At 37.1% G+C, this 14831-nt stretch overlaps 1 protein-coding gene across 2 annotated transcripts in view; it reads right to left on the reverse strand.

Moving 5' to 3' along the window:
• The window catches only part of LOC106873837 (bone morphogenetic protein receptor type-1B), a 119498-nt gene that overhangs the window by 19734 nt on the left and 84933 nt on the right, over positions 1–14831 (reverse strand). For both annotated transcript variants that reach the window (XR_016242577.1, XM_089355085.1), the window contains exons 5-6: positions 11373–11496; positions 3738–3930 (exon numbers count right to left, since the gene is read on the reverse strand). Coding sequence is in view for 1 of the 2 variants with exons in the window: in XM_089355085.1 (XP_089211211.1) it covers positions 3738–3930; positions 11373–11496 (317 nt within the window). In the remaining variant the exon portion in view is untranslated. The remainder of the gene's footprint in view (positions 1–3737; positions 3931–11372; positions 11497–14831) is intronic.

Below are 14831 nucleotides of genomic sequence, written 5' to 3' on the forward strand. Positions count from 1 at the left end.
TCTTGGTATTTACCACAACAAACTATAATTTATCCATAATATGTCTTTACAAACAGCTGTATACATATATATATATATATATATATATATATATATATATATATGTCTTTACAAACACCTGATATAGATATAGATATGTGTGTGTGTGTGTATCTGTGTGTGTGTGTGTGTGTGTGTGTGTGTGTGTGTGTGTGTTCATGTATATGAAAGAAAATGGAATTAACATCATTTATTTAAAAATCACTACAATTGTTTGGATACATTCTCACACCTGTAGTAAATAGGTGAGGTGTTGTGCAATCATTATTTAACATCCAAGATGTGGAGTGCACTTCCTCAGGTGAATATTTAAATAGGTTCGTCATGAGATCCTCTAGCCATTTCACTTGTGTGTTTGTGTTTGTGTGTGTGCGTGTGCGCATATATATATATATATATATATATATACACACACACACACATACACTTTTGTACTTTGGAAGGGACATGCTGCCCATAAAACACATTGGTCAAATTTCATTACAGTAGTTATATTATCAGTTAATTATATAATAAATGAATTAATTGGTATGTCAAAGATTTTTCTTCACACCCTGTGACCAACCATTAGATTCCATAATAGAAACTAGCAGCAAGGAGTGTGTTATAGCATGAAAGAAATATGTGAAGTCAGAGGCTGTGATGAAAGAACTTGATTAATCAATTAATATATTAATTAACCAAATGTCTAATTAACTGGTAGTAAAATTGCAATGAAACACAACCAGCAACCAGTGTGTCTGCTTTATCACCAACATGACACTCCCAGAGGATAACAATATGTGTTTCAAGAATGTTGCAAAACAAAACAAATGATGAAATGAAATGAAATGAAGTGACAGAGAGAGAGAGAGAGAGAGAGAGAGAGAGAGAGAGTGTGTGTGTGTGTGTGAAAATGAACATGTATCAATGAATGTTTGTGTTTGAAGATTATGCGCGAGTGAAAATGTGTGGGTGTGAGTGAGAGACAATGTGTATGTGTGTGCGCTCACATTAGTGTGTATGAGAGAGTGAGAGAGAGATTTTGTGTGTGTGTGTGTGTGTGTGTGTGTGTGTGTGTGTGACTGACAGAGAAAATGTCTATGCATGAGATTGCATGTGTATATTGTGTGTGCATGCATAAACATATGCATAGATAAATAAAATAATTGTCAACTACAAACTACAGTAATATGAGGGAGACGACCAGCTGTATATGTATGTATAGACAGACACACACACATAAATACACATTATTAAATACAATTTGAGACAGAAAAAAAAATTAGGCCTAGTGCTCTATATCTCTAGTTTCGCACCTATTGCTTGCCAAGCAACCCTTTTACCAATTACATTGCTGAGTGTCTGCCTTTTCCTCATCACACATTTAATAATATAAATAATTATACACCCTTTAACTGTATTGTTCAATCTCTAAACGTGTCTCATTTGCTTCACAAATAATTTGTTCAATCGCTTTTCTACTAGCATCTAATACACTGAAGTATCACACTTCGATTTGATATTTGTGATAAGAAATAACCTTGTTAATATGGTAAAAATTATGAATTAAGGTTTGGAAAGGGTGTCAAACAAGGAGATACCATCTCTCTATATATGATCATCATCATCATTTAATGTCCATTTCCATGCTGACATGGGTTGGATGGTTTGACAGGAGCTGACCAGCTGCTCAGGCTCCACGTCTGTTTTGGCATGGTTTCTGTGTCTGGATGTTCTTCCTAACACCAACCACTTTACAGAGTATACTGGGTGCTTTTACGCAGTACCAGCACCCACAAGCCTGGAAAATTAGAATCATTCAGCTAAAGAGAGATGTAGGTGATATACCTGTATGCAAGACAACCACAATTTTACTTAACTTGACAGATCTTCTCAAGCACAGCAAACCGCCAGAATTTTTAGTCCCTTATCTCTGTGAGGCCAAATGTTTGAAGATCCTTTCTCACCACTTTGTCCCACATCTTTCTGGGTCTACCCCTTCCACATGCTCCCATCACAATTAGAGATTGGCACTTCTTTATGCAGCTGTCCTGATCAATACACATCACATGACCATAACAGTACAGTCTTCTCTCTAGTACACTACATCTAGAGCATGAGATCCAATTAACAGAACATAAAATACATAACACAACAGGAGATGCTGTGGAAGGGTTCATCATGAAACTAATTGAACAAATATCAAGCACAAAAAAATGAATTGTGACAGTACAGGTAGTAGGCTCCAGCTTAGCAAGAGCCCAGTGGTTGGAATAAGTAAAATAGAAAAAGAAGATATGTGCATAAGTACATGCACACACACACACATCATACAAGAGTCATACACCATGTTGCTTCATAATAAGGCTGGTAAAGAAGATTTAAGAAACTATCGCCCCATATACCGCATCACACTTCTATAAGCTGTTTACAAAGGTCATCCTCACCAGACTATCAAAACTCCTCGATGATCAGAAATTAAGGGAGCAAGTAGGTTTCTGTAAGAACTACAATACAATAGATCACATATTCACATCAGCACAACTTGTAGAATGAGTGAATGAATACACACTGCCTCAGTGCTTCACTTTCATTGACTATGAAAAGGCCTTTGATAGTGTCAAGACAAACGCAGTCTTGTAATCTATGGAAATGCAAGGTGTCGAGATGCAATACATCAAATTGCTCAGAGATGTGAACTCTGGATGCACCAAGATATAGCTCTGTTATTGCCACAAGTAAGAGTTCCAATTAGGAAGGGTGTCAAATAAGGAGATATCATCTCTCTACAACTCTTCAATGCATGTCATCAGAGACTTTGATTGGACAGGTGATGTAGACATCAATGGTAGCTACTAAAACACCTCTGATTCACAGATGACATTACACTAATGGTTATAACCACAGATCAGCTGCAGACTATAGAGACAGAGATCAACACCCTTGGTTCAGCAGTAGACCTTAAAATGAACCACATAAAAACAAAATACATGCAGTCGAAAGATGTAGTGCAAGGCCAAATACATGTAGGAAATGACGAAATCAAGGAAGTAAAGGAGAACATTTACTTAGGACACAGTAAATATGTGCCAACACATGAATGCTGAAATCTCAAAAAGAATAAGGGCAAGATGGAAAACATTTACCTCAATAAAGAATGTGCTCAAAACAAAGCAGACCATATATGTGAGACTCTTCAATAGCATCATCCTACCTGTGCTCTTATATGTGAGACATGGTCAACTATGAAAATGGAAGAACATCAATTGGCTATGACACAAAAGAACATGGAATGATCCATGCTAGGAATATCTTTTCAAGAGAATGTTTGAAATGAGATAATTCAAGAATGGAATGGAATGAACAATGTAATCACAGAATACCAAAAGCACAAGTTCTGTTGGGCTGGACATGTCGCAAGGTTCAAACAACAGGTAGGCCTGTGCAATTGCCAAATGGTATCCAAGAGAGCAGAAAAGGGGCTACTTGAAAGGCTCCCACAATGATGGGAAGATGATTTAGTTAAACAATTTGAGACAAGATGGAAAAGAATGGTGTAATCAAGGAAGAATTGGAAACACATTGCAACCAGCAAGTCTGCTAGTCTGGTTGATACAGTGATACATACACATCCATACACACACTATGCATTTATGCACATAAGTGTGTATGTGCATGCATGTATGCTAAAACAGAAAGCTGTTTGTTTTCCTTACCTAATATATTATCATGTCTAAGCAGCACTGTTTGGTAAAGTTCAGTTTCTCTGAACCAACTATCTTCTTCTGTGGTAAAAAATATCTTCACTGCAACATTTTCCCCTCTCCACTTGCCTTTCCACACCTCACCATACCGACCTTTTCCTATACTCTTAATCAAATATATTTGCTTAGCTATTGTGCGCTGAACCTACAATGAAAAAGAAAAGCTTTTATGATAATTATCAATGATGAGAAATTTCAATTCTATTATTTTTATTTTTCTCAATTTTATTTTTTTCAATGTAAAATTCTAATTTAATATTTTCTTTTATAAATTAAAATTGGAAAGCAAAGATTTTTAATTATAAACTTCAAAAGAAAAAGAATTTTAATGGACATTAGAAAACTTCCTTTGTTTTCATCTTTCCTTTTCTCAGTTCCATGTGGATTTTTTTAATATATTTTTTCTATAAATTAAAATTGTTGGGCAGAGAGTTCTATTATAGTTCTATTCACATCTAGGATGCTTTAAAGAAATTCCAAACTGACCCTGGTACATGACTGGTATTTATTGTATATTGTCAACCCTAGAAAAGGGCAAAAGTCAAAGCCTGCATCAGTGGGTTTTGAACATAAAATGTAAAAGAACATAGTGGGATACTGTAGGGCATTTTACCTGAGATTCTAAATATTTTACCAATTCACATTTATAATATTTTTTCTTAAATGAGAATTTAAATTTATACTCAAAAACAATAAAAATATTAAAAAAGAAATTGAAAATAGATCATTATTTCAATTTTTAGGGTTTGAATGATTTCAAGTTTAAAATTTTGTGCGATTTCCTTACAACAAAAGCATGTTTCTGAGCAAAGTAATACTCCCCCATGGCCTGACACAACCACGAAGATTAGACCTGAAGGCCACTGCTTGTATGATGGTGATGCTCCTTTACAACTATCACACAGTCAAGACAAAGTGACACAAACACCACACAGGGTAGACTTCTTTCAGTTTCACTCCGCAGAAACTTCACAAGGTTTTGGTCAAGCTAGTGCCAGAAAACACTTGCCCAAGATGCAGTGGTACTGAACCCAAAACCACATAGTCGGGAAGCAAACTATGTAACCCTTTAGCATTCAGATTATTCTGTCAAATGTAATGCTAATTTATTAACATTCTCTTGAATTAATCATGCACTGTCTTGTAGTTTTGAGATTTCAATGATGTGATTGTTTACTTTTAGTATGACATTGTAGGATAGGTGTAAGAGACCAAATTTGGCCAGTTTGAACATTAAACAAGTAGTATATTTTGGCCAGATATTGCCGGTTTAAATGCTAAAGAGTTAAACATATGATCATGTTTGTACATATCAGTATAAAGTGCGTGCGTGTATAGTCAGTTAATATGATGTAATTAATTAATTTCACTAGTCAGAGATGTAATTGTTCATAGATGTCAGAGATGTAATTGTTTATGGATGTAGTAGAAACGGCTATAGTCAATTTGACAGGCAAAAATTTGCTTTGTCTTGGTCAGTCATTATTATGCACTCACTTATATTGACAGCCAATTAAATCCTGGGTGACCTTTCAGAATAGAACTGCAGAGATGATACTCAACTGCTGCAGCCAAGAGGAAGTAGGTAAGAGTGAATGTGTGTGCATGTATGTGAGAGAGCATACGTGAGTGTGTGTGTGAGTACAATATATGGAGGTGCAGTATTTTTTATCTTTTACTTCTTTCAGTTATGATGTGTTGCTTTGAAGGGTTTTTAATCAAACAAATTGACCCCAGTATTTTCCTTTTCAAGCCTAGTACTTACTCTATCAGTCTCTTATGCTGAAGCACTAAGTTACAGAGACAAAGAAACAAACAACAGTTGTCAGGCAGTGGCAAAGGGACAAACACGACAAGCTTCTTTCAGTTTCCATCCACTAAATCCACTCACAAGAATTTGGTCAACCCAGGTCTACAGCAGAAGACACTTGCCCAATGTGTCATGCAATGGGACAACCTGGAACAATGCAGTTGGGAAGCAAACTTCTTACCACACAGCCATACCTGCACCTATGCAAAGATTTTTATTTAGTTATTGCAGCCCCAAGTTGACCTTCATCAAGCAGGGGTTTCTGGTTTTTATATATTTGATTGAGGGAGGATGAACATTGTTCATGGTTAAGGGCCTTTCAATTATTTCCCAGATTAATAGTTAATGATATACGAGGAACATGTTAAATGGTTCCGTGTGAAGTATGCCTAAAAATGGTATGTGATACATAAGGTGTGTATTCAGTGAAAAGATATGCGATGTTTGTTACTTGGTATGCGGGTCCATGGTGTTAGTGATGTGTATGTATGCACGCATATGGTATGAAGCATGAGATGAGTAATGTGTGTTCGCCATGTGTAAATTGTGAGGCACTTTTGTGTGTGCGCACATAAAACTTGAGGCATCTGATGACTACGTGGAAGGGAGCAAGGTTGCATATGCTTATGTGCAGATATGTATGCATTTGGTGTAAGGTATGTAATTATACAAATCTGTGTTTCATATATACATATATATATATATATATATATATATATATATATATATATATATCTATCAGGTTGAGTAAAAAAGTAAGCAACATTTTGAACCATGAAGAATTTGTACTGGATTTTTGCAGAGTTTTGAATTTTTTTCAACATTTTATTGCAATTGTCTGATAATACAGACACAGACTTGCCTAAATGCATCAATTAACATTGGTATTTTTTTCACCGTTGCTACAAACATCATCATCATCATCGTTTAACGTCCGCTTTCCATGCTAGCATGGTTTGGACAATTTGACTGAGGACTGGCGAATGAGATGGCTGCACCAAGCTGCCCTTCTTAATGCCAACCACTCCGAGAGTGTAGTGGTTGCCTTTACGTGCCACCAGCACGAGGGCCAGTCAGGCGGTACTGGCAACAGCCACGCTCAAATGGTGTTTTTTACGTGCCACCTGCACAGGAGTCAGTCCAGCAGAACTGGCAATGACCTCGCTCGAATGTTTTGTTCACATTCCATCGGCACAAGTGCCAGTAAGGTGACGCTGGTAACGATCATGCTCAAATGGTGCTTGTTACATGCCACCGACACAAAAGCCAGACAGCTGCTCTGGCAATGATCCCGCTTGGATGGTGCTGCTAGCGCTCCACTGGCACGGGTGCCAGTCATCGAATTTGGTTTGATTTTGATTTCACTTGTCTCAACAGGTCTTCACAAGCAGAGTTTAGTGTTCAAAGAAGGAAAGGAAAGGTATGCGTAAGTGAGCTGGTTACACACCTGGTAAAGGCCACGGGTTATTGTCTCATTTGTCTTGCAGGGTCTTCTCATGCACAGCATATTTCCAAAGGTCTCGGTCACTAGTCATTGCCTCGGTGAGGCCTAATGTTCGAAGGTCATGCTTCACCACCTCATCCCAGGTCTTCCTGGGTCTGCGTCTTCCACAGGTTCCCTCAACCATTATGGTGTAGCACTTTTTCACACAGCTATCCATTCTCACCACATGACCATACAAGCGCAATCGTCTCTCTTGCACATCACAACTGATGCTTCTTAGGTCTAACTTTTCTCTCAAGGTACTTACACTCTGTCGGGTATGCACACTGACATTACACATCCATCGGAGCATACTGGCTTCATTCCTTGCAAGCTTAAGCATGTCCTCAGCAGTCACAGCCCATGTTTTACTGCCATGTAGCATGGCTGTTTGTACACATGCATCATACAGTCTGCCTTTTACTCTGAGCAAGAGGCCCTTTGTCACCAGCAGAGGTAAGAGCTCTCTGAACTTTGCCCAGGCTATTCTTATTCTAGCAGCTACACTTTCAGAGCACCCACCCCCACTACTAACTTGGTCACCTAGGTAACAGAAGCTATCAACTACTTCTAGCTTTTCTCCCTGGAATGTGGCGGAAGTTGTTCTCTGCACATTTTCAGTGTTTATTGCACCTGAGCATCTACCACATACAAAAACTGTTTTGCTAGTTATCCTTCCTTTGATATTGCTGCACCACTTATGTGTCCATAGCTTACACTGGGTACATCTTATAGAGTTTCTACCTACGCCTTTTCTACAGATCGAGCAGGGCCATCTACCTGTAGTTTGTCTATCTTCCTACTTGTTAGGACTTTGGTTTTAGTTAGGTTGACTCTAAGGCCCTTTGATTCTAATCCTTGCTTCCACACCTGAAACTTCTCTAGTTCTGAAATGGAGCTGCCAAAGTTACATTTGAGAAATTTTGCTATTCAACTTCAAAAAGGAGATAAAGTAGCTGAAACTGCTTGCGATATCAAGAAAACATTTGGTGAGGAAAGGACCAGTGAGTGGTCAGATCAAAAATGGTTTAAATGATTTTGCAGTGGAGACCTGAACCTTGAAGATCGTGAGCGTAGTGGACAACCATCTGTCATAGATGACGGTCAATTAAAGATCATCGTTGAGAAAGATCCACGTAAAACCACTTGAGAACTGGGAAAAAGAACTTCAAGTTAGCCAGAAAACTGCCTGCAACTATTTGCATGCAATCATAAAATCAAAAAAGCTCAACAAATGAGTACCACACGATTTGAATGAAAATCAGAAAATGTGCAGATATGAAATTTGCTCGTCGCTTCTTCTCTGTAACCAGACCAATCCCTTTCTCAACCGTATTGTAACTTGTGATGAAAAGTGGATTCTGTACAATAATAAAAAACATTCTTCGCAGTGGTTGGACCAAAATGTAGCACCGAAATCCCCAAATCTGAGCTCTTCAGAAAGACGGTTATGGTGACTGTTTGGTGGTGTACTGCTGGACTCATCCACTATAACTTCTTAAAACTCGGAAAAACCATTACTGCACAAACATATTGCCATGAAATTGCTAAAATGAACGAAAAACTGCTACTCCTCCGTTCCAGACTGGTCAACAGAAGAGGGCCATTGAATGCTTGACGACATGCAGAAGTTGAGGGAACTTGGCTACAAAGTTCTTCCCCACCCAGCTTATTCCCAAGATCTTTTTACTACCGAGCACCACTTTTTCAAGCACCTTGATGGTTTCCAGTGAGAGAAGGAGTTCAAAAATCAACCGATGCTGAAAGTGCATTCAAAGAGTTCATCAGCTCCAGAACTCCAGATTTTTATGTTACTGGAATAAAACAAACTTGTTACATGTTGGCAAAAATGTGTTGATTGTAATGGTACTTACTTTGATGAATAAAATTTCCACATTGTTGAAATATATTGTGATGAATTTCATGTTTCAAAACGTTGCTTACTTTTTACTCAGCCTGATATATATATATATATATATATATATATATATATATATATACAAGAAATGAGGGCAGGGAATCGTCAATTAATAATAGAATTAACAATTAACAATTTTGCCAAGTAGTTCAGTATGAAATAAACCTTTATCGGTAAGACCATTTATCATCATAAATATAATGATGATATATTTATGATGATATATATATATATATATATCCATGAGTTATGTGCATTTAATTTCTATATGTTTGAATGTTTCTATTCCTGTGGAAAGTCATTACCATTGTTTAATATCTCCTTTTCCATACTTGCATGGGCTGGATGGAATTTGTTGATGCCTTTCCTGTCACCAACACTCCTTTCTAAATGAGGAAATATTTCCCCATGGCCAGATATCTTTTTCATTGAAGACTAGCAACAAACAACATCACTTGTATGATGATGAGGCTTGTTTACAATTACCATATAATGTCAACACAAGGGTGTGCACAAACACACACACACAGAAGCTTCTTTCAGTTTTCTGTTTACCAAGTTCACTTAATAGGCTTTGGTCACCCCAGTGCTATTGTACAAGAACTTGCCCAAGGTACTGCATAGTGCAACTAAACCCAAAAACCATGTGGTTGGGAAGTAAGCTTCTTAATCACACAGCCACACACTAGTACCCATAAGTAAGTATAGGAGCTAAAATATGCATGTTTTTATTAATTTATGTTAGGTTCTATGAATATTCAGGTAGTGTAAATATTGAAGCACACCATCTGTTTTTTTTTGGGGGGGGGGGGGTCAACTTCAACAAAGTTTAGTTTTAAGTGTTGTACATAAAAGGGCTCAAAATCTGTAAATAAAATAATTCAATAAATAACTATTGATCAGTAAAATGTGTAGTCATATGCGGGTCTATGTTTTTGTGAAGGAGATCAGCATATGTCGATTTTACCAGAATATTCAGGATGATATCAACTAACTGCTTCCCGTCAAAATAGTTGGTCTTGTAAATTAGATACAATTGCATTGAAGTATCAGAGAAAATACCAGGCAGTATTTTTTCCAGCAGTTTATGCTGTGAGTTCAAATTCCACCAAAGTCGACTTTGTTTTTTCATTCCCCTGGATATCGTTAAAAATGAAGTACCACCCTAAGATAATGAAGGTAGATGGTATCAGTTAACCCCCAACCCCTCAAAACTGCTAGTCTTTTGCCTCAGTTAGGAACAATTATCATTTTTATTAAGGTGGCAAGCTGGCAGAATCATTGGCACATTGGACAAAATGTTAAACAGTATTACTTCTGGATCTTTATGTTTTGAGTTCAAATTATGCTAACATCAACTTTGCCTTCTGTCTTTTTGGGATAGATAACAAAGTACCAGTCAACTACTGGGGCTGATAGAATCAAATAAACCCCTTCCCTAAAATTGCTCACCTTGTGTCATAATCTGAGAGAATTATTATTATTTTATTATTATTATTATTACTATTAATAATAATGCTTAATGGCATTTTGTTCATCTTTACGTTCTGAGTTCAAATTCTGCCAAGATCAACTTTGCCTTTCTTCCTTTCAGGCTCAGTGAAATAAATACCAGTAAAGCACTAGTGTTGATATAATCAACTAGACCTCCCCCTCAAAATTTGTCCCTATAGTAGAAAGAATTATTATTATTAATATTATTATTATTAAGGTAGCAAACTGACAAAGTCTTTAGCATGCCTGACATAATGCTTAATAGCATTCCACTCATCTTTGTTCTGAGTTCATATTCTGCCAAGGCTGATCTTTCTTCCTTTTGAGTACCAGTTAAGAACTGAGGTCAATGTAATCAACTTACCCACTTCCCCCAAATTGCTGGCTTTATGTCAAAATTTGAAATCATTATTATCACTGAAGGCAGTGAGCTAGCAGAATTGTTACTGTGCCAGACAAAATATTTAGCGGCATTTTTTCTAGTTTTACATTAAGTTCAAATTCCATCAAGGTCAACTTTGCCTTTCATCTTTTTAGGGTTGATGAAATAAGTACCAATCAAACACTGGGTTCAATGCAATCAACTAACCCCCTCCCCCAAAATCTCAGGTCTTGTGCCTAGAATAGAAAGGATTATTATTATTATTATTATTATTATTATTATTATTATTATTATTGTTGTTATTATTATTACTATTACCATATTTCCTTTGATGTTCTAGGAAGAAGAAATGGTAGATATTGACATTTATATTTCTCAAAAGTATGTTGTAAATGAAGTGAAATGGTTTCAACCAGGACTGAAACCATGTCACTCAATCAGTTTATTACTACAGAACCTAGTATGCATCAAGAGCAGCACCCACAAATTTTTTAACTCACCAAAAGTGGTAAACCTGATCCACTACCAGAACTGTGGTTTATCAAGTCTTTAATACATTCTCCTGGATGTATCTGATTTTCTTCATCCATGTACTGGGATCTTAGTAATCCTGTTCGACAAAATCTGCAAAAGAAAAAAAAAATCTTTGAATAAAAACTGGATTAAAAAAATGAACCCTTTTGTTACTGTATTTCTCTTGAAATACATCACCTTCATTTCAATTGATTTTGAAAATAAAGAGACTTTTGTCATTACCAAATTGGGATAAAAAAATTAACATGACATTTTTATAGAAAGTTTTCATTTAGATTCTTTTAAAATAGCAAGTTTGTATCACAGAATCAGGAGTTCCAGATGGGTTGGTATCAAAAGAGCTAAATCATTGTTTAACATCCGCTTTCCATGCTAGCATGGGTTGGACGATTTGATTGAGGACTGGTGAAACCGGATGGCAACACCAGACTCCAATCTGATTTGGCAGTTTCTACAGCTGGATGCCCTTCCTAATGCCAACCACTCAGAGAGTGTAATGGGTGCTTTTACGTGTCACCCGCACGAAGGGCAGTCAGGCGGTACTGGCAACGGCCATGCTCAAAATGGTGTATTTTATGTGCCACCTGCATAAGAGCCAGCCCAGGGGCACTGGCAACGATCTCGCTCGAAAATTGATCTCGCTAACTTTACAAATTAATATTTCTAGTAAGAATTTTATGTAGAGGAACTAATAACAGAACTTGAAATTATGAAATAATTTAGCAACTATTATCAATTGTTATAAAGTGCAGATTTTGGAGGATCACAATCCATTAGTCTCCTAATAATCTAATTGTTGCTAAATAAGTGTTATAAGATATTTACTCAAACCAATCAATAGCCATTTGTTATCATTGTTTTAATGTCTGCTTTTTTTTTCCTTGCTTGCATGGTCTGAATGGAATATATTGAGGCCGTTGCCAGTGCCCATGGACTGGCTCTTGTGCGGGGCCGTCGTAGGATTTTCGAGCGAGATCATTGCCAGTGCCCCTGGACTGGCTCTTGTACGGGTGACACATGAAATGCACCAGTTTAAGCGTGACCGTTGCCAGTGCCGCCTGGTGGCCTTCGTGGGATTTTCGAGAGAGATCGTTGCCAGTGCCCCTGGACTGGCTCTTGTGCAGGTGGCACATAAAATGCACCAATTTGAGCGTGGCCGTTGCCAGTACCGCCTGACTGGCCTTCGTGTGGGTGACACATAAAAGCACCCACTACACTCCCTGAGTGGTTGGCATTAGGAAGGGTATCCAGCTGTAGAAACTCTGCCAAATCAGATTGGAGCCTGGTGTAGCCATCCAGTTTCACCAGACCTCAGTCAAATCGTCCAACCCATGCTAGCATGGAAAGCGGACGGTAAACGATGATGATGATTTTCTATGGCTTAATGCCCTTCCCATCACCAGCCCTCACATGTTTACAAGTAAGGTAATATTTCTCCATGGCCAGACATGTTTTCACAGAAAGACACTGCTTATATGATGTCACACCATGTCAAGACGGGGAGACACTAACACGCGCACACACACGACAATCTTCTTTGGTTTTCCATCTAGCAAATCTAGTCACAAGGCTTTGGTTGGCCCAGAATTATAGGGAAAACACTTGCTTATGGTACCACATAGTGAGACTGAACCTGTAACCAAGTGGTTGGGAAACAAATTCCTGAACTAAACAACCACGACTGTGCCTATATCTTATGTTTACATATGATCAAAAGCTTCTATAATGGCTCAGAGGAGTCAGGCAGGACTAACCCAGTCAGTACACAACAGTCTCAATTCCTGAGGGATGTATTAGTAGTTAATAGTTGACAGCCTAGCTCAGTATTTGGGCCTAATGTAAACAATCAACAATTGCAGTTAATTTGATGTAATAAGCAGGGTTGTTGTTGCTGTTATTATTATAATTAATCTATTTCATGTGGATGAGATGGAAAATTTACTCGTAGTAATTGTAGTGATCTGAAGTGTTGCTGGCATGTGAGATGGAGGAAGAGAGTGAGGAGGACTTTGTGGATAGTTTGGTGTGCAGTTTGCAAGGCCTAAGTGGCTGGAGTAGCTACATACAGCAGCTACTATTTTAGTAAATAGAGTTGTTTAGCCCCAGCATTTTTTTTTTCTTCTTTTAAGTTAATGTGTTTGTTGGTGATAAGTTGGACTATCTCAGTTTTCACACTTAATAACCACAAATAAGATAATGACTCTGAAGTAGAGTCATTGAAGTTCAAGATGACAAGGAAAATGCACTCAAGTTTTTTTTAAGTAGGAGGAGGACAGATAAAACAGGCTATAATAACAAAATTAATAATAGAAATTTAAAAGAAAAAGAAAACAAAAAATATCTTGCAGAGAAGATTGTTGAGGCAGTAATATGTAGGATTGGTTGCTTTACAGTACCCTAGATAGGACAACTGATTTCTGCTTAACACTTAATACTAACACACCTGAAACCAAAGTGTTTGTATTTAAGCCTTTAACATTTAAACCAGCCAAAATATTCTACCCATTTTAGGCTTAAATTCATCAGATCTAGCCTCTAATGCCTACTTAACAATATCATTTTAAAAATAGTCACATCATTAAAATCTCAGTTACAAGATAATGGCTGATTAATTCTAAACAATGTGAAAAAAATAAGCATTGCATTTGACAGAATAGCATGAACACTAAAGGGTTAAATTAAAATCATGATAAAAGTATCATTATGTTTTTGCATTTGGTTAGCAAAATTCATGATGAGTAATTGTGTTGAAATAGATTTTGTTACATCTTGGGAGGGTCACAATGCTAATAAGGAACTGGTTCTATTTCACTTCTTTTATTATTATTAGTTAACCATTTAACCAATTAAGTAGTTTGATTAATCAATTTCTTAATAATAATAAAAGATGTGAAATAAAACCAGTGCATGTTTCATATTGGCATAAAAATCCTCCTCAGACACAAAAAAAATCTTAACATAACATAAATATGTACATATATTATGTAATGCCTGGTTGAGAGGTTTAGGAGTTTGCTTTCCAATCACATAATTTTGGGTTTAAACCCACTGCTGGTAGCTTGGTTGAGTGTCTTCTATTGTAGTACAGCGCCAACCAAAGCTTTGTTTGTGGATTTGGTAGACAGAAACTCAAAGACACCCATCTATGTGTGCACATATGTAATGTCTCCTTGTATCGTCATCTTGTCACTATGCCACAGTTGAAAACAAACATCACCATTGTACAAACAGTGTCCTTCATTTTCAAACTTTCATGAAAATATGTCTGGCCATGGGGAAATATTACCTTACTTGAAAACAGGCAGCAGAAAATTTGCCTCAATAAATTCAATCTGATACCCGCAAGCATGGAAAAGTGGATGTTAAAATGACAATGATGCCAACAATGACACATGTACAGTGGAGACGAACACTACTGTCTAGTG

This window comes from Octopus bimaculoides, chromosome 7 (assembly GCF_046866305.1).
Source record: "Octopus bimaculoides isolate indiv1 chromosome 7, ASM4686630v1, whole genome shotgun sequence".
NCBI classification, from domain to species: Eukaryota; Metazoa; Mollusca; class Cephalopoda; order Octopoda; family Octopodidae; genus Octopus; species Octopus bimaculoides.